Source organism: Clarias gariepinus, chromosome 11 (genome assembly GCF_024256425.1).
Source record: "Clarias gariepinus isolate MV-2021 ecotype Netherlands chromosome 11, CGAR_prim_01v2, whole genome shotgun sequence".
Lineage (NCBI taxonomy): Eukaryota > Metazoa > Chordata > Actinopteri > Siluriformes > Clariidae > Clarias > Clarias gariepinus.
The window spans coordinates 12,233,701-12,253,799 of record NC_071110.1 but is presented as its reverse complement, the minus strand read 5'-3'; the positions used below and the strand labels follow the sequence as shown (position 1 = coordinate 12,253,799).

The 20,099-nt window shown below is 37.1% G+C and overlaps 1 protein-coding gene across 1 annotated transcript; it reads right to left on the bottom strand.

The window, feature by feature from the left end:
* Positions 1–7,423: 7,423 nt before the first annotated feature.
* On the bottom strand, positions 7,424–19,525 carry pitpnaa (phosphatidylinositol transfer protein, alpha a). Its single transcript, XM_053507855.1, has 12 exons — positions 19,380–19,525; positions 18,477–18,507; positions 16,728–16,876; positions 16,540–16,631; positions 16,340–16,347; positions 15,098–15,172; positions 14,826–14,909; positions 14,172–14,249; positions 13,937–14,047; positions 13,638–13,760; positions 13,286–13,354; positions 7,424–7,733 (listed from the first exon to the last, which is right to left on the bottom strand). Exons 1-11 carry the CDS (start codon positions 19,394–19,396, stop codon positions 13,307–13,309), a joined length of 816 nt encoding a protein of 271 aa, XP_053363830.1. The 5' UTR covers positions 19,397–19,525; the 3' UTR covers positions 7,424–7,733; positions 13,286–13,306.
* Between the last annotated feature and the right edge of the window lie 574 nt (positions 19,526–20,099).

Genomic DNA, 20,099 nt, shown 5'->3' with positions numbered 1-20,099 from the left:
TATTCAGTATCATATAAACTAATATTTAGTTTAGTTTATATATTTTATATAATAACGATATTTTATTAGTAACTATAATTAATAAAAACAGTGACTATCTCCACTATGTCAGATATGCTTTACTTACCACTGCACTAAAGTTACCCATTCACAAGAATCTACAAAAGTCAAATTCATTTTTATGTATTACATTGCATTGTCCCTTTGCAAAACAATACAAGCTGAAGCTTCACAATAACAATGTTCTGTGTGTGTTTTTTGTGGGGGAAAAGTGTTTTTTTTTTTTTTTACACCAACGATAACCTGCTGCAAAAACAACAATAATTACTTTTTTTTTTTCCAATTACAGATTCCTGAGAACAACTACATTTCAGTTTCAGGTATAACATTGACTCATCCCTTGCCTGTCAAATGATTTTATGATTCCTGTGTAATCTAACAGTCGTGATACTCCTAAGAAGACTTAGTTTAATGCACAAATCATGATAAAACAAATAGTTTTATTGGTACATGATTAAAATTCTCTCTCTCATTCTCTATTCTGAAGCCTGGAGTCTATCCCAAGGAATTTGCGGCACAAGGCAGGGTACACCCTGGACAAGGTGCCAGTCCATCACAGAGCACAAGCACACATACTCACACACTACAGGGAATTAAGAGATGGTATGTCATTGGACTGCAATAGTACATCCGAGTACCTTGAGGAAACCCACCGAGAGTCAACAGCAATAAAATATGTGAATTGAACATTGTTGGTGAGGTTTGCAGCTAAAAAATAAATATTTGAACATTTTAAAAACCAAATTCTAAAGTTTGTGGTCATCTTTGGTGTATTTTTCATTTAGTGATGCCCCAAATGTTCCCTATAGGTGAAAGATCAATTCAGCACCCACACTCTTTCACTGCAAAGCCTTACTGTTGTAATAGCTTTAGTGTATTGTTTTGCACTGTTCTGCTAAAAGACACAAAGCCTTCCCTGAAATCGACATCATATAAAATCTTTATATACCTTACAGCAATCATAGTGACTCCAAAACATGCAAGCTGCCCATACTGCATGCACTTATGCACCTACATACCATCAGAGATTCTGGCTGTTAAAATGATCACTGATAACAAGCTTGAAGGATTCCTTCCTCTTTAGCCCGGAGGACATGGCGACCATGATTTCCAGCCAGAATGTCAAGTTTGGACTTGTCTGACCACAGAACACTTTTCCACTTCTTAACAGTCCATTTCAAATAAACCTTGGCCCACAGGACACAATGGTGCTTCTGGACCAAGTTCACATATGGCTTCTGTTTGCATAATAGAGCTTTAGTTGGCATCTGCAGATTGTGTTTACCATGGTTTCTGGAAGTATTCATGGGCTTATTTAGTAATGTCAATGACACAATCATGCCGATGAGCCAATGAGACAGTGTTGTCGGAGGGCTCCTCAGGGCCTTGAAAGACCCCATGATGAGATGGGTAAATATATTTGTCGCCGTCGTCCTAGGCTTGCTCATCAGGGACAATCATATAATTTTGATTCATACACATTCACATTTCATACAAACTTAATTCTTTAAAGCTGCTTTGTGATGATATAAATCGTTAAAAGCACTATACAAATAAAATTGAATTGAATTAAATTGAATTTGGGATGATGTTGAGAAACGTTTTTAAAGTATTTCACAATCTTTTTAGATATTTTTTTTTATACTTTTTACAGATTGGAAAACCTCTCCCCATCTTCACTTCTGTGAGACTCTGCCTCTCTAAGATATCCCTTTTTTATAACCAATCATGTTACAGACCTGATACTAGATGTTCTTCCAGCTTCTTCCCAATTTTCAGGCCTTTGTTGGCACTGTCCCAACTTTTTCGAGACCTGTAGCATGCATCAATTTTGAAATGAGCTCATTTAGTGGATAAAAGTGAAAAATGTCTCTCTGTTTAAAGATTCGTTCGGAGAGTGTAAAGTTTCTCTCCGTTTAATTTTTTTTCCTACATTATGTTCGATTGTGCAATTGTGAATAAAATATTGGCTCATCTGATTTGTCATTTAGTTTTCGAATAAAAAAAACTTTTCCAGAGTTTGGGTTGCATGTAAATTGTATAATAAAAATGTAATCAATCCATCAATCAATCAATCAATCAATCAATTAATCAATTAATTAATTAATTAATTAATTAATATCATGTTAATTATTAATGCATAATGTGCAAGTGGTTCACCCACTTATTACTACAAATATCCAGTCAGACAACCGTGTGGTAGCAATGCAATGTTCTTACAATTCTGATGTTTGATTTCATATATTTACATTTATTAAAGATCTCAACTCTGTCTCTGTTCAAAATGATTGGCCACTGTAGTCCAAACAGGGACTGTAAAGGCCAATGGTGATCACTGTTGTATTTATTCCCATATAAACTCAGAAAGCATTGGTGAGAACAAAACAGACTTCATTCCAAGGGGATGGGTTTAGCTGTTTTAGTAGTCTGATTGTAAACAGTCTTTAAAAAAAACTGAGTCTAGCATGTGAAAACTAAATATAGATAGGCTTATCTTATCATTTTTGGTCAGTCCACCCAAAAGTGACAAAGTAAAGTAGGAAAACAAACCCAGGTAACTGCACTAAGGCACAATAAGACATGGGGTTGAAGCTGGAAACCAATTGTAGCTTACTGAGAAGTATAGAAAACACACAACCTGCGGGTATATAGGGGTATGTAAAGAACAGGAAATATCGAGTGTGGGAAACACCTGATCAAGAAAACCCATATGAAGCTATCATTTCTCCTAATGTTTCCGGAGTTCCACAGAATCAGCTGGCATGCTGCCTGATCTTGTTTTAGTGACCGGGTGTAACCTTTAATTTCTGAGAAAGAAGTGCGTGCACTCTGCTCACATATAAATAGCCTGAGGTTTAAATCAATCACCTAAAGCGCCGTAGGCACTCATCACGCGTGTCAGATGTTCTGCGTGTTTTGCTAATACAAACCAACGAAAAACTTTGTTTGTGTTTTTTTTATCCGCAAAGACAATATGCTTGTTACTTTGTAGCTTATATATATAATAACCAGTACGCTGTAGAGATATAATTAGAATAGCGGTTCGTTGCTTGCACAAGGATGACTAGCAAGTAGTGCCAAGGTCATTGCCTTCTAGGCAGCTGAGCTGAAATCCCCCAGCATGCATTGCGCTGAAGCGTGCAGGACTGCACGTATCCAAAAGCAGCTCACCGCCCAATCCGACACGTGCTCCCTTCACTTCCTCCCTTTTCACTTAGCACACAAACTTGCTTTCTAACCTACATGACCTGAGTGACTGGTGGTGCGACGGTGCTGGAAGCCCGAGGGCTGAAGGGAATGGATAGAAGAGCTGTGTCAAGCATCTGGCATTTGGCACACCTGGTTTGTGGAAAAGTGCCAAAGAGAGGTTAAACTAAATATGCAAAAGAAAAAAAAAAACATGCAGGGAAAAATATAGGCAAATATCGCCACAATGATTTAGTGTTTAGCATTGTCTCCCTGCACCTTCAGGGTCCGGGTTCGATTTCTGCCTCGGGTCTGTGTGAAGTTTGTATGTTCCCTGTGCTTCCTCTGGGTACTCTGGTTTCCTTCCACAGTCCAAAGACATGCAGATTAGTTTAAATGGTGTTCTCATATTGCTCATAGTGTGGGAGTGTTTAGTGGGATAGGCTCCAGGCCCTCCATGACCCTGTGTATACAGGATAGAGCATTGTAGACGATGAGTGTGTGTACATCTGTGATCTGAGCTTTTTTGGCACCCCATACAGGGTGTCCTCTTCTTGGTGCCATGAACAACCTATCTCCCCCATTCCCCTTACCCAACTCCCATGGATTTAATGGGAGTTTAATCCTATATCAGTGACTCAAAACCAAGTAGTAAAAACATTGAATAATGTGATTTTGGTGGAAAGTTCAGTAAAGAAACATTCTACAATCTAAAATAAACATGGTGATGAAGTATCTGGATCTTTTTAGAGATTAATTTTTCAATTTAGACTTTTGGATTTGTTTTTTCTATTAATGTTTTTATATGTTGGTATGTGTATGTTACACCTGTCTGTTTTAGTCCAGTAATAACCCTGAAAACAAAATTAGTTTAATAGTTAATAAGTGTAATTGCTTTCATTAAAGTAAACTTCAGATTTGTTTGTTCAGATTTTCTCTTCCTCATACTCTTACATGTACACTAAATGACCATCCAAATATCATTATTTCTCTATAAGGTATTTATACCAATTCAGACGAATGTTTTCCATGTTTATCCCATATTTGATCATTCAATGTTGTTGCGATTGAATGAAGTTATTTATAAGTCTGGCAATGCCATCTGGTTCTCAGTATGTAAACAGAGAAGAGTGGAAGCAATGTTGTGGATGAGTTAAGGAGAATGAAGTGCTCTATAACTCATTGCCCAATATAGCTGCTACTCTCTCTCTCTTTAAAAGATAAATGTCACAGCTGGTGGGCCATGCCTTCATTCCAAATTGCTGTAAATATTTGTACACCTTACAATCTAAATAGTTGCACCCTAAGTAAAGAGGCACGTACATTATTAAAAAAAAAAAGTCTCCTAGTATTAATATATTACAGTACAATTTTTTGGGTAAATATATAGTGCGGTCATGGGGGGGACTCAAGAGTATGAAATGAATTTAAAAACTTTTATAACAACTGAATAAAATTTGGTTAAAAAATACAGATCAAAGATATAATAGTTAAATATCAATACTTAATATTGCTATATTAATATTGATCAATGAATATCGATTACAATATTGCTTAGGTAAGTGACACAAATCTAAAAATCCTCAAAGTTTATGTGAGAAAATGTTGCACAATTTAAATACATAAAAATAAAATATCTAGTTTAAAATTTATTGTTCATGAGAATGGTTTGCCACGCACTCCTGCATGTTTAATCTCCCAATGTATACAATGTACTGTATACTAGATGTAATAGATCATTACCTGCTTTAAATCTAAAAAAAAAAACTAATTAGTAATATCTAATAATGTTTTTGTTTTTTTTAAACAAAAGTGTTCAGCTTCTTACTGCTGTTATATTTGACTAAAATAATGCATAAGAAGAGCATCAATCAGCTATTATGAGAGTGAAATAGGGCCATTATACCAGCATAAACTGATCAGCCATAAGATAAACACCACATAAATTAGCATTGATTATCAATTATATACCAGTGAACTGGTGACAGGATCATGGGTGCACAAGGAAGAGTACTGTATCCCTTTGGGAACCAAAGGCCATCCGGTCTGATCTGATCCCACAGAAAAGCCAACGAAGCACAACTCTAAAAAAGTCAAGGCTGGCCAAGATAGAAAGGCACCAGAACCCACAACCCACAGCATTTAAAGGACCTGCTGCCAACGTCCTAATGCCAGATGTCACAGAGGCACTGCAGAGTCATGCCCTGAGGGATCAGAGCACAAGAGAAACACCGTTTTAATGTTAATAGTTTAAATGTTATGGTTGATCAGTGTATAAATGCATAAATTTCAAACCTAAATGAGAGATCTTTTTTTATTACAATTAATTTAATAAAAAACATTCCCTGTCATTCAGTAAATCTGCCTATAGCAAGGGATGAACAGGAACTATAGCCTGTGGTGCTATCTTGTGGCTCCAGACAGGCATTGCTCTGTCAATTTGCTAACAAAATAATATCCAGTCAACACTTCTGAAATCAGTCAACACTATCGTAAACTAGTGTGATTGTAAATGATTATTGTTATGGGACAAGGTCAGGCCAAAATGCTCCTCCTTTTGTCTGCTCTGATCACAGACCAGACCTGGTGACCAGTAAAAGTTGAACTCCAGGCACTTATGAATGTGGTTAGATGAAAGAAAAGTCTCCCCCTATATAGTTTGTTCACACGGAGTTGCCATATTCGGTAATAGTAGATTTAGAGATTTAAAACATTATAAACCTACAATTTCCCACACATGATCTGTGGAGAAAGTGTTGTCTTTTTAAGCCTCCTATATACAGGCTATGTATTTTTTCTTGTATCCATTGCCCGTTCTATGTAGATCAGTTGATTTGTGTATTTTCTATTCTTTCCCATGTTGATGAATGACCAAGGGCATTTGGCTTTTGTGGCATTTCACAGTCATAACACAGTGGAACAGGCAGTCAAGGATGACTCCCCAGGAATTTTAAACACGCAGAATTCCTAAACAAGTAGCTGACAATCTCCACATGACTTTTCCAACACTTCGATACCCTCTTGATACAAATTTGTATGCCTCAAATACCCTTAAAATAAATATCAAACAGGAAGGGGAAAAAAAAATCACACATACTGTATCGCCTTGCTATGACCTTGATCCTATTCAAATATCTATTAGTGTCAGCTGCTTGTTAAAGTGATAGTTGCATATAAATCATACATTTATAAAAATATTAGAAAGACAGACATGCATACAAAAGATTATGCCTCCATCATTCAGTGGCAGATTCAAAAATATTTTGTTCCAAGAACTTACTAGCAGTGCCATTTTGATTTGACATGTGATTTGTTAAAAAGCTTAAGACTTTTTTTTGTCCTTTAAATACACACAACAGCTATAGGAAGATTAAGCTAGTTAACCACATACAAATGTTTTTTCATAACTGTTCCTTATAATAAGATATCCTATAACAAGGTGCTTGATGGACTGATACTGTACAGTATGTATGTACGGAGATACACCAACACATGCACTAAAACAAAACATTACAAATACAGTATAAGCCTGTCATTTTATTGATCCATTTCAAATCATGATAGAATTGCCAGAAGAATAGAAAAATGTCAGCCCTACAGTGTTTTATAATCCCAGAAAATTTGACAAACTGTAAAAATACCCAGTGAATAAATAAACTCGCTTAAATGCCCCAGGTTTAAAATTGAGGCATAGTAGATAACTCCAAACATTCAGACCAAATTCAGAATGAGTGCAGCACTGATATAAACAACACAATGGAGACAAGATGTCATCAGCGCTAAATAACCTCATTCCCATAATCCCATAAAGCATAATAAATCAGGCTGAGGTTATCTCATGTAAACACATTACACCATACTGCTTACAACCAGCATTTTCAGATGTAAAAAGTGGTGGGCCACATGGTAAGGAGTAAATGCTAGCACAAAACATTACACACACACGCACGCGCGCGCGCGCGCGCGCACACACACACACACACACACACACACACACACACGGTAACCAACATCGTCACCCCTAAGGCAGCTTAGGAGCACACAACACTGGGGTCAATGTATCTGAAAGAAATTAATATAGTAAGCCAATCTAAACAGAACGAGCATAAGAAGTGTTATGTTATGATGTCAGTGCTGATGCAAGTAGTGATGGGCAGGGCGGAGGGTGGGGGGGGTTGGGGGGGAGAAAGAAAAAGTCAGCCAGCTCAATAAAAATGTGGGAGGTTAATGTCTGTGGTGACAAAATATGTATTTAAAATAAAAGCAAAAAACCCTAAAAATGAACATGAATAATCTGCATCATAATTATACATTATTGTTTAGTGTAAGAATCAGCTCTTGGAGGGATTTGTGGTGTGTAGGATCTCCATGGTGTTGGAAGAAGGACTTGAGGGAGGCACCATAATGAAGTGAATCAAGAGGAAAGATAAGGATCCTCTTGAGCACCGCCTGGGACAAGAACAATACTGCTGCTCACTGGCAAACACCTAAAATACACAATCCAGAGTGACAAAGTTTAAAATACATATACATAAACACAATTGCAATACTCTAACATATCTTGTTCAAGCATACAGTATATAGAAGGACGATTAGTTCAACTCGAAATGACCTTGACATTTCCAATGACTAACACTCATTGGAAATCATTGGAATCTGAATATTAATAAAAAAAATAATATATTTTATTCATTTGGGAGCACCACCATGTCCCACTCCCACCCCTAATAACTATTATAATACAAATGTTAATTCCGACACAGCAATCTGATTGCATGTCCATGTGTGCTGATAAGAAACATTTAACTATACGCATCTCTTCATGTCACAGGTGTACTAATAACAGTTAATTACACTAACTGTCATACTGTCAACCCTACAGAAGAGAGAGCAGCTACAGTTGTGCTCAAATGTTTGTATACCTTGGGAGGATTTGCAATATGTGTACCATTTGAAGAAAACATAAGTGAGAAGGCTACACAAATGTATTTTGATTTCTCATAGGACTCATATTAAGGCATAATCATCAAACAAAACATGGCAAAAAAGAAAATGAGAAAATAATCCCTGTTCAAAAAATTGCAAACCTTTAGTTCTTATTATTGTGTATTGTCCTCTTTAGCATCAATGATGGCAGTTATGTAATAATTGTACACGAGGTCCTTAATTCTTTCAGGCGGTATAGCTTCCCATGCCTCCAGTTCCTGTGTCTACTGCAAGCGGGCCTTTTTGTGGCATGGGCACAGTAACAGCATTCTTCTGGCAACTCGATCATGCAGGTAATTTGTGTTCAAGTACCTCATTACACTCCTTGAAACAACAACAATTTTTTTTCCAGAGCAGCCTGTATTTCTCTCAAAGTTGTTTGTGGCTTTTTCTTTGTGCCCTGCACATTTCTTCAGGCAGTATTGAGTAAAATCTTTCTTGGTCTATCAGACCAGGACTTAGTATCAACAGTACTGACTGCCATTTTCAAGTGTTGAGATATCTTTATATCCTTTGTCCTGCTTTATTACAAAACTAACTAATTACTTTTTTTTGCAGTTCTTTTGTCCATGGAGCATCATGAGCTGGGAAATTGACTATTTATGCACAGACACTTATTACGATGAGTCACAGATGTGGAAACTTCCCTGGAACAGCCATTTAAGCTGTGTATTTTAGTGCCAAACATTATATTCAAGAACATGTAAGCTTTTGATTAAGGTTGTTTCGGTGATTTCAATGGTCATCAGGTTATAAAAAAAGGGTCACGAATTATGACATAGTTGTTTGACATCATGGGACAACCCTTAAATATATATTTTTTAAATCTGCATTATAAATCAATTATTTTCCAAATAGATGGCAATGTTTAACAATTTCTTTCAGGGTATGAAAACTTTTGAGCACAACCTTACATTTAAAACTAGAAATTTTAAAACTACTTTCACTCCTGTTAAGTACGCTAATCGTCAGCCGCCAGCTCCATCAGTTGCACTCTGTTAGTTTGCCAGGCACAGAAGGATACATGTGTGGGCGAAGCAAAATTGTTGGCTAAATAAACTCATCATAATCTATTGATGACAAATGATATTTGTGAAGCTGTTATATAAAAGCACTAGAACACTCAAGGTCGTGCTGTTGTACTGTATATCTGCACAGCTGTGATGCCTTCAGGACTCGAGCTGACATTCATCACAACAGAACTTCTGCTTGTGTGATATTGCTTACATATACCACGACACTACTTGAACTTGATGTTAGCTAGATAGCATGGTATGCAGGGTGTATGCAAGTTGGTTATTCTCTAATAGTTTGCAATCAGTGGCGGCTGCTCGCTTTTAAAACTGGGGAAGCTCATATTAGGCCTTCATCATAAAATTCATTATGTTCTTTGAACTTTTCATGCCTTTTGTATGCCCCGTCAAAGTTACCCAGATCCCCAAAACCCACGTTTGACCAAACGCATCCCATTCCCTAAGAAGGTTTCGTCAAGAGGCATGGCCAACTGTACATTTTCTTTGTCACAGCACTTCCAGTCAGCCAGTTCACCTTGTCATACCAGGAGAGCTGAAAAGACCTGTTATTTTTTCCTGATTTTTGCACCAGATCAATCTTGGGCTTTGGTCTGCCCTGCTGTTTAATCTTGAGTCTCTCCTCGTAAGGAAGACTACTAAATGGGTTTTGCCAAAAGCAGGTCAACAATACTAGCACCGTCTGCGTCTGCCATTATGCACAGCTTGCTAGATGGCTAGTTTTCTCTTTCACAAGCTACTTTAATTATATGAATGAACTAACTTTACAATGCTGAAACAAGGAGCAAAGTCAAGAATGCTATAATATGGTTTTTTTTAACTATTTAAATAAAAAAAACAAAAATGGTTTATATCACCAGCAAACAATACAGAGTGCAGCAGTTCGTCGTACCACTTCACCTCCAACTCCGCATGGGACTAAACTCGAATCTCTGTAGCGCTCTGTATACTTAAGACATGTTGTTAATTAAAAAAGGTTCCTCCAAACATCATGCAGCAGCCCAGCGTCCTGGCCCGCCCACTGTTCCATTCACTCCCAAAGAAGCTGAGCTTCCCTGGAAGTGACGATTTTGGTGCATTTATCCAATTACCGTCCAGCTTTTCTGCAGTGAAAAAAGCTCCTCTGTGCTTGTCCATAGAGCTCTAGTAAAGCTGGGCTTCAGGACCGTTTAACACTAGAATGACTGACTTTTTTTATTTTCTGGTGCAAGTCCCAAGTTGTTATTCACCCCTGCTGAGATTTTCACAGTTCTTCAGCTTGATACTTTTGTTGTGCAAACCACTCATTACCTGTGAGGCCTGGCACATTTAAGCAGGGTTAGTAAATCTAGTGTTTATAAAAATGCTTCCTTGGCATATGACTTAATCTTTATATTGCATGAGTATAATAACAATATTAAAAAGTCAATATTGTTAACTTTATTTTGGAAATCTCACAACTAGTGTTGACTTTATCATCTAAATATTACTGTTAAATCATGCATTATAATGACTTTAAATGACTTTAATGACTAAAACGTTTTTACCCTAACCCCCTTTCTAATATGCATATGTATGGTATGTATTATTACATATAAATAGTGTCATGTCGATGTTTGCCACAGTACAGTATTAAATTATTTATAAATACAACAATTTTTTTGTATTTAAAGAAAGTTTCTGTAGGCCTATTTGCATTTCTATTACCTTTTATCCTCATGTTTAGCACATATTAATACGCTGTGCTGCACGGAAATGTATGACAAGAAAATCGCGTCAAACAATCTACAATAAATACCTGATTCTGAACGAGCTAGTCATGAAGTTGAACGTGTTCTAGCGCACTTTTATTAAAACCAATATAAATACGACAGTGCATATATGAGCATTTAGTTTCTGACATAGTAAAGGAAGTGGAGCTTCCCTTGTAGTCTTAGAGCAGCCGCCACTGTTTGCAATGATGGTATCATGAGATCTCAAATAAAACATGATTTTTGTGGCAATTCAAAAAAACAAATAGGTTTAAAATGGGCTGCACACAGGATTGAACATAAAATATTAATAGAAAAATTAAACTGAAATGAGAACAGTTTAACCTAAACACACACTAGTGACTGGTCCTCTGGCTAACACAACTCATTGTACACTAGAGATGTTTTTTAGTAGTTAACTCGGTCAGTGCTTGTCACATCATATTGTTCTTGCCACTAGTTTGATAAATTAACTTATTGGATATTTGAGATTGTAGCTGTTGAGGTGACCGACACATCTAAGACTTGACGGTGCTGATAATGGAGCACATGCTATTTCTTCTGTTATAAACTTTTCTATTTTTAAAGAATGAGATAATACTTAAGCTATGATAATACGCATGTTCAAAATAAGAGCCATAATTTATTTAAATCTATTCATTTATGGACAAGCATTTTTTATTTTACCAAATACATGTAACTTGTAGGATTAAAATACAACAGTGCTTGGCATTGCCGATGCTATGGCTAACATGGGAGAAACATTTCTTTGGCCGTCATAAGAAAAATAATGCTGAGCTATGCTTTAACCTTGTGCATGGGAAGTGGAGTGAAACATGCACACCGGACAGAAAGTTGTATTGTGCTGCATAAAAGTCTGGTTTAGACTCTCTGGGCATCAAAATTGATTCCTTAAGGTCTCTATAATCTGACAAATTCTATCCTCTGTCGTAGAAGTTGATCAAAGTCTGCCAACTTTAAGGAATTATTAACACTTTAGTCAGGGCCGTGCAGAGACGTTTAAAGGGGCGGGTGCTCAAAGTTAAAAAACAACAGGCTGAATAACAACAACTCACATTCATGACGAATCTAATATGGAATTGAATCATACTGTATGACTGTCATCAGGTGGGGACAATGCAAAGCAAATGCAGTGCTTATTAAATGTTTAAACTGTAAATATACAATAATTTTACTGCTGTAAAATTAGCCTTTTATCTAATTAGAAATATAACCTTATATCATCTGTTACTTTATACATTTTCTTAAAAAACAGTGTTTTTTTTATATCATAAATATAATAATCCATAATTATGTGGATATCCATATTAGATCGTTTTAGCGAAATAAAAGCCCTCCAGAAAAGAAGGGAAAAGTCCTGTAACTTACTTTAAAACAAAACATGTTCCACAGAGCTACAGACCCCCTGTAACACCCTTACCCAGTTAGCTAGCAGTTATAAAAGGACAGGTAATGTTTGTCCCGCTGTTGCACAAACAGCACGCTCATTTATTTCAATTCATTTGTTATAGACTATAACGTGCGCTGTACACCCTATTTACTGTTTTGTTGCAGTCTGCACCTTCCAATTAATTTGCCTGCTTCTCCTCCATCTCCGCACCACCCAGCCTGGAGAAAATGAGCGTGCACTTTGTGAGCTCGTACCCGGCTTGTAACGAGCGCGCTCTGCCCTCAAGGGCGAGCATTGGTTAAGGGAGTCATGTCACTAATGCAAGCCAGATCCTTTTATTTAGCTAAATTGAGATTAATATTTACATTTTATAGTTGAGGGGCAAAGACCGGGCTCCATACGCACATGCACATAAAAAAAAATTAATTAAAAAAAGAAGGGAAGAAAAAGGGCACGTGAGGCATCCTGGAGGAAAGGGGCAGGTGCTCAAGCACCCTCTATACTCACACTGGATATCTGTTATATCCAGTGACACACACAAGAGCCTGAGCAAATCATTAATATGTAAAGTGAGGCTTCAGTGATCGAGGGCATCTCAATGATGCTGCACCTCTTCTCTACTGCACAGGCTGCATCTCAAATTCCCATCTTCTGCATAAGCAAGAAGCCTACTCCTATTCTATCTTTTGCCTTTAAAATCAGTTGTCTCATATAGTCTAAATTTATTTTATTTTATTTTTTTTAAGTGGGACCTTTATAAACAGAATACAACGAATCAGAACCAGTCATGCAGACATTGTGTTGATTTTTTGTCCATCACATAGCACTCAGCAGCAATTACTCTACTGGATGCCAGTAATTAGACGTGTTAGTAAACTCACAGAGTCCCAGCTGCAGGGCCTTTAGTCATCTGAGGCAGACATCCCTTTAACTGGGTCTTTTTCTCGCATCTAAAGGTGAACAAAATGAGAGATCTGATGAAAAATTTACTGGTAAAAACTGACTGATGACACATTTGTTGTTCTGTAATAATTTATAAGCGACATTTAAATCTAAACACTGGGCAATACAACACATATTGCTTCTTTAAATCATTTTCCTACATAAATACAGCTTCACTATAAGCAGGCTTTGTTAATAATATACATCATTCATTCTTCTTTTTGTATAATACACAAAAGGCATCTGTGGGTCAAATTTCCATCAGTTAAAAGCCATCGAAACACAATGCACCTTATCAAGTTCCTTTTGTGTCTCTTCTTCCATCCGTCGAATGTCGTCCATTGTCAAGTTAATCCACTTGTCTATCCAGCAGAAGAGCTGCCTGTGGAAGTTGGTAAACAAGCGCTTCTCTTGCTGACAAACAAACAAAAAGAAATGGTTGTGTTTCTGCAATAAATGTGTAGCTGACACATAATATAATCCTGTATACAAAACATTCATTCAAATAAAAGAGTCATTAACATATTAACCTAATACAAATACCCATCAGTTATACTGGGACATTGTACTTTTTTAGTCCAGACTTGTACCTTGTGAATGAAGCCTTCCACTTTGTTTTGGAAACCAAACAACTTAAATTTGACAGTGACGAGTTTATAGGCACACATGTGAGGACAGTCAGTCTTTTGAGGAAGTTCTTTCTATATTTGGGTTAAACACAGGTGAAAATAGGATTAGATTGGATGTTGCACTGTGGATGGGAATTCCTAGAAAACATGGAATAGCTGGAAACTGACACAGCAATGTATATTATACAGTACATACTCGCCACTGAGGTCCTAAAGGTCCTCTTCTGGTCTTCGTTGACTTGAATGTGGCTGGATCTTCCTCAGGTTTGTAATCCTTTAAGGAATACCAAAAAAGAAAGGAACTGAATTACTGGCAAACACTGAAAAGCAAACCTGCTCTTTTGTAGTTAAGATTGTCCACAATTTTGTTTGCCTGCTGACCTGTTGTCTTCAAAACAACTTAAGCACAAAAGACGACTCTAAAAAATGGTCAGTGACCTTTAATAAGTGTATTCCTTCCAGCAGGGACTTCCAATCTTTCACCCACTTTAAAGTCGAATTTATTTTCAAATACAAAAAATGGGGAGACGTCATGCAGGTAAGCCAAGTGGATTACCTGCATGACGCAGGCATTATTCTGAATATAGCCATGAAAAATAGTAACACGGTCTTCATAAATTTGATGGTTCAGTAAACATGAATGCAGGAGCATTGTGATTGTATAAGCCATCTTCTCACCATTTCATCTGCAATTATTTGAGCAATATGAATGAACTGAATGGAGTATATCGATAAATCTTTTGCCGGGAGCAAAAAGGAAAATAAAAATATTTATATTATAAATATATATATACATTATTACAAAATAATAAAGTAAATAAATAAAATAAAGTCACTGCAATCTGCTCACCTTGTCTTCTACCTGACTCCGGTCAGCAATATCAATGTAAACGACCTCAGTCTTCTTCCAGACTTGTGGATCAAGCTTATGTACCTGCACAAAGGACAGTTAGGATTGGGAACAATGACATGACACACTGACCTTCTGTTTATAAAAAAAAAAAAAAAGATTCAACAGTGTTTGAATAGACATGATAAAGGTCGTATGGGTCATATCTAGAGTGCAGTTAATGGTTTTAGCTGGTTATGGGATTTAGCTTCATTAGATACAAGGTCACTTACATTTTCTTGGTCACCAAAGTCAGGCTTGTGCCATGTCTCAATCATGACCATAAAGTTATCCTCCATGTACTCATTCTGAAGGGAAAAAAGAAAGAACAAATAAGAAAAACACACAATTACAACAACCTTAAATTTTAGTGAAATATTTTGCATTTTAAGGTCATTTTTTTTGTGTGTGTTTGTGTTATTAGCACTTGAGTTGTTGTTTTTATGTGAGCAGTTTTGATAGCTATATGACTTTAGTTTTATATGACTTTTATATTGGGTAAAATCACATTTTGTTTTAAATTATTTATTTATTAATTTTTATGTGACTAGTTTTAGTAGTAAATGCTTTATATTTATTTGTTAGTATTTTTGTGTTGCTGTTTTTAAGTCAGGACATACTCTGTGTCAGCTAACATATCACACTATTATGGGATTGTTCCCAAGTTCGTAGAACAATTACAGTAAAGTGACCCTTGAACCTAATTAATAATGTCTCTTTTAATTATTTCTACAGAAGAAAACGTCCTTCTACATGTGAAGAGGATTCAATCGGTTTAGAAAAACACTATAGTCTCTGTTCTAGAACACTGAAAACTATTTACGAGGGATGTTCAAATCAAGCCGGGACTTGATGGAATATCTTGTAAATGAAGGTGTAAAAGGTGACTCAGAGTATACTCTGAGTGATTCAAAGTCCATGGTTCTGACCTTGCTCCAAGACATTTCCACATTTTTGGGGTATTAAAGGAACTCCTGGGAGGCCAGTGTCTCAGACATGAAGCAGACAGTATGATTATGGCTCTGGCTACTGAGGAAACTTTCTACTTTGATGGTATCCACACACTAGTGAAAAAGCTGTGCATTTGCATAGCAAGGAATAATGGTAGTTTTCACTCACTTACTCAATCACTCATTCTATATACCATTTATACTGTTTAGGGTGGCAGGGAGCCTGAAGCCTATCCCTTTGGAGGAACCCCAGAGTACACAAAGGAAATCAAGGACAAGGGAGACATGGAAATTAACACACACAGACCTGAAGCGGGAATCAAACCCTCAATCCTGGAGGTGCGAGGCCACAGTGCTACCCAATCTGCCACTTTGCTGCCTATCTCATAACTGTGTTCTGTTATGTGATCTGCACAATCAAAAGTCTCATTTGATTTGAACATCCCTTGTACTTGCACATATGAGCTACATGAATGCTTATTTGTAAAAATCAACTACATTAAGAATTATGTTTGATATACTTACTGTGATTACTAAAGGTGTGCAGAGGAACAACAGCACATGGAAAAGAAACAGTTTAAATAAGTTTAAAGCAATACTTTAAACAAATTAAACTGAACACATAAGTACATATGTAATACATACATAAACATTATGCATATGCATTTGTGACTGTTTAAAAGTTTCTACTCTATTATGCATAAAAGTAAACAGGTGAGACTTACTTGTGCGACAGTATGGGTAAGCATTCCAGGCCTTCTCATGGACTTTCAGAGCAGTTGCTGGTGCAAGCAGCCGCACAAATCCCGGTACTTTACTAAGGGGGCAGCAAGAGAGCCAACAAACGCAATGAGCGCCTAGAATCATTGTTTTCATGAGTACATGTTTACATGATGCATGGTGATGCTCATACGTTTGCAAATGATAGATCTTGTGTGTGTACTGCCCCTTCTCCCCATCCTCCTTCTCATATGGCTCATTCTTCAGTACCTCCACTCCTTCTCCTCCTCCTGTTTCATTCTTACTGGCCTCAGCTACCGAGTAGAGTTGAGCCACCTGGTACTGCAGAGCAGCGGAGACAACACGGTTCCTTTCACATTCACATAGCACATACATAACATGCGTAGGTTTAAACACAGGCAGCCCAGAAGTGATTGTAATTAATGTATTGAATAATGTAAGTGATTAACTAATACACAGGATTTAGAGGGCTGTATAATGGCTGCCATATTTAGAAAAGCTAAATACATAACCAAAGAATTGTCCATAATTAAAAGCACAAATATATCATAATTTCCACAGCTCATAACCCAATATTTATGCTGATTTTATGTTTTTGCATAGGTTTTGTTTAAGCATGATTCATATTACTGTTAAATAGGGCTGTGCAATTAATCGAATTTCGAATTTAATTTCGGGTCTCAACGATCACAGAAATTGTGTAATCGAAAAAAAAAAAAAACGATTATTCACTTTTTTAAAAGTTTTTTGACCTGCGTTCTGACGCGCGCGCCCGCATCCGCACTTTCGCCCTTCCAGAAGCCCGAACTCTCTCACTCTATACCGTCAGCGAAGAAGTTGCGTATGTGGTATTCTGTTGTTTGGGAACAGTTTGTTTCGAAGAAGCGGACGTGGATCAAAAACATTAGGTGCAAGATTTGCTACGCGGTTGTGTCGGCACCGGTTGATAACACCACAAATCTTTTTAACCATTTAAAATTTAAACAAAGACCGACATATGACCAACTAATAAAGAAACAGAAAGAACGACGAACAACCCCCACAACATCCTCGGCAACACAGTCATCCTCTAAAGACACGCTCTTCAGTGCAATTCCGTATCCATCCAGCTCAGAAAGGCACAAAAAAATAACAGATGCCGTTGCATACTTTTAACCAAAGACATGTGCCCTAGTAGCACGGTTGAGAACGAAGGATTCAGGAAAATGATAAATACTCTGGACAAGCGTTATGCTTTGCCATCTCGACACTATTAATAATAATTTATAATTTATTAATTATTTCATTTAATATTTATATTTTATTTATTACTTGTTTTCAAAAGATTGTGGACGTGCACTACATTGTTGATCTTGTTTGTCTTTATCTGTTTTATCTGTCTTAATCTGTTTTAAGGAGAATTCACTGTTCTGTTCAATAAATGCAACGTATTTCCAAAGTCAATAAGTAATCGTGTAAAATAATCGTGATTATGATTTTTTTCCATAATCGAGCAGCCCTACTGTTAAATATATTAGTATTTTTACAGGGAAAAAAAGCAACAACTACATGCAAATAGTAGACATAACATTTCGTTTGCCTATACAGCAAATGTAAAAAGGACTGAAGGACACAGATCGAGTATGAGAACAAGATTAGGATATTTAATTAAAGCTTAAAGTACTGTTTTTACTTGCGATTAGATAGTGCTGCCTTTACCAGCATGCGACGCAACAGATTAAAGCTACAGTGCATATAGTGCACATATCAGCTTGTCAGTAAGAGCCTGTCTAATACTATATGTTCTACAGACAAACGTCCAAGGGTCTGTTTACCCCGGGTTAGCTTTGTCAGAAGGTAGGTACTACTCCTAAAACAATATGTACAAATAAAATAATAATAATAATATGCTTGGATGGGTAAATGGAAAATACACACTTACCTCCTCCACAGAAATGGGAAGAACAACTCGGCTGGAAAACAGAACACAGATTCGTACAGTTACGAAACAATCAGGTTTATGAAACAAAGTTTTCTTTTAAGCTAGGAATTAGACATAAAACCAAGTACAACTGTATTGTGATGTCCTTAAAAACACAAAACTAGCCGGAGGTGGATTAAATAATGGAACATACTGGGAAACAAAAAACAAAAAGAAAATAGCATGAATGATTTTAAGACTTATATTCGCACATCATTGTGTGTAATTTCTAGGAGGAATAAAACTGGATTTTGCTGTGCAAACAGCTGTGTTAGCATTTGATGTGACGTGTTAGAAAGGTACAGGTGACGCACGTGCATTAATCACGCGCCCTGTGAACTGTACGAGCAGTGAGGGAGAGGTAGGCAGCACGTGACCGTCATGTTCACATAGGAGGAAGAATACTGTATGATTCACACAGCTGTACAGCAGTTTACCGGCGTCACTTCATTATCAGCTTAAGAAGGCGTATAACAAGTGTACATCTTGTGTTATGGTATCTCAATCACTGTTAACACCAAGTCAAACAGTTCGAAGATTGGTGTTTCATTCATTTATTTACAAACAAACTAACTAGGGTTAGAATAAAATGGCGAGCTAGCTAGCAGCTGTAATGTTAGCAGTTATAACCTAACTTCTACAGAAAAATGGGGAATGACTAGGAACGCTACTTTGTCGACATTCCCAGTGCTGTAGAAAACTTGTAAATACATAAAACACGGATGAATTAGGTGTAGCAGGTATACTTGGCAGAAGCCAAGTTCAAGCTGACGCCACCCATTTTGTTCTCTTATAGCTTGCTAATGCTACTTTCATATAAAAGCTAGTGCGTTTTGTAGTATTATGCTACTTATCATTACTCACAATTCCTTAATAAGCATCTTCTTGTACGTGCGGCGGCGTCCGTAACATTCAAGCCAAACTTCCCTCTTCGGCAGCTCGTTCGTCCGCCTTCAAGTGCACGGAGTTCCTGCTTTTCTTATTTCTTCACGTTCATTTCCTGAAAGATGTCGAAGGGGCGCGGCGTTGTCAGGGCAACCACTCCCCCGCGTAATCAAACTCGAACGTCTCGTTTCATAATTGGACAAAACGCTGCTCGCGAGCGCTCAAGGACACGCCTCATTAGGTTACCTAACATAAAAGAGCAGTTGTTACTTTTTGCTGAAGGTACATGGCCTACAGATACGGACACGCCCTCTGTCTCCTCTCAGTAGCACTCACTCACACAACTTAGGCTTTTAAGTTCTGGTTCCACGTGTTTAGAGAATAGAAAAAGAGCAAAGGGTGGAGTGTGTGGAAGAAAGTATTTCAGTTTGAACCCATTCTCGATCCAAAACAAGCCTTTCCAGTGTCTTTGTTTAACAGAATAAACACACCAAACTGGTCTTCCTCCATTCTCCCTTTGTCAGGAAGGTGTGGAAGTGGTTTAATTATGAACCTCGTTACTGACAGCCTTCATGAAAATGCACACCTTTGGACACATATTCTCTCTGTAAACTCAGTAACATCACATATTTATTATTGTATGAGGCTGTTATAAGAATGTCAAGCAATGTCAATTCTGCTAAGTATCTGGATACTCAT

Bases quoted from the DNA above. Each gene is read 5' to 3' on its own strand.
- pitpnaa (XM_053507855.1), bottom strand. The intron at 16,632-16,727 runs GTATGAGCATCA...CTGCCCCCTTAG, and splicing joins AAGATCTATCATTTGCAAAC to TAAAGTACCGGGATTTGTGC. The intron at 13,761-13,936 runs GTACAAGTCTGG...TTTGTTTGTCAG, and splicing joins TGGAAGGCTTCATTCACAAG to CAAGAGAAGCGCTTGTTTAC.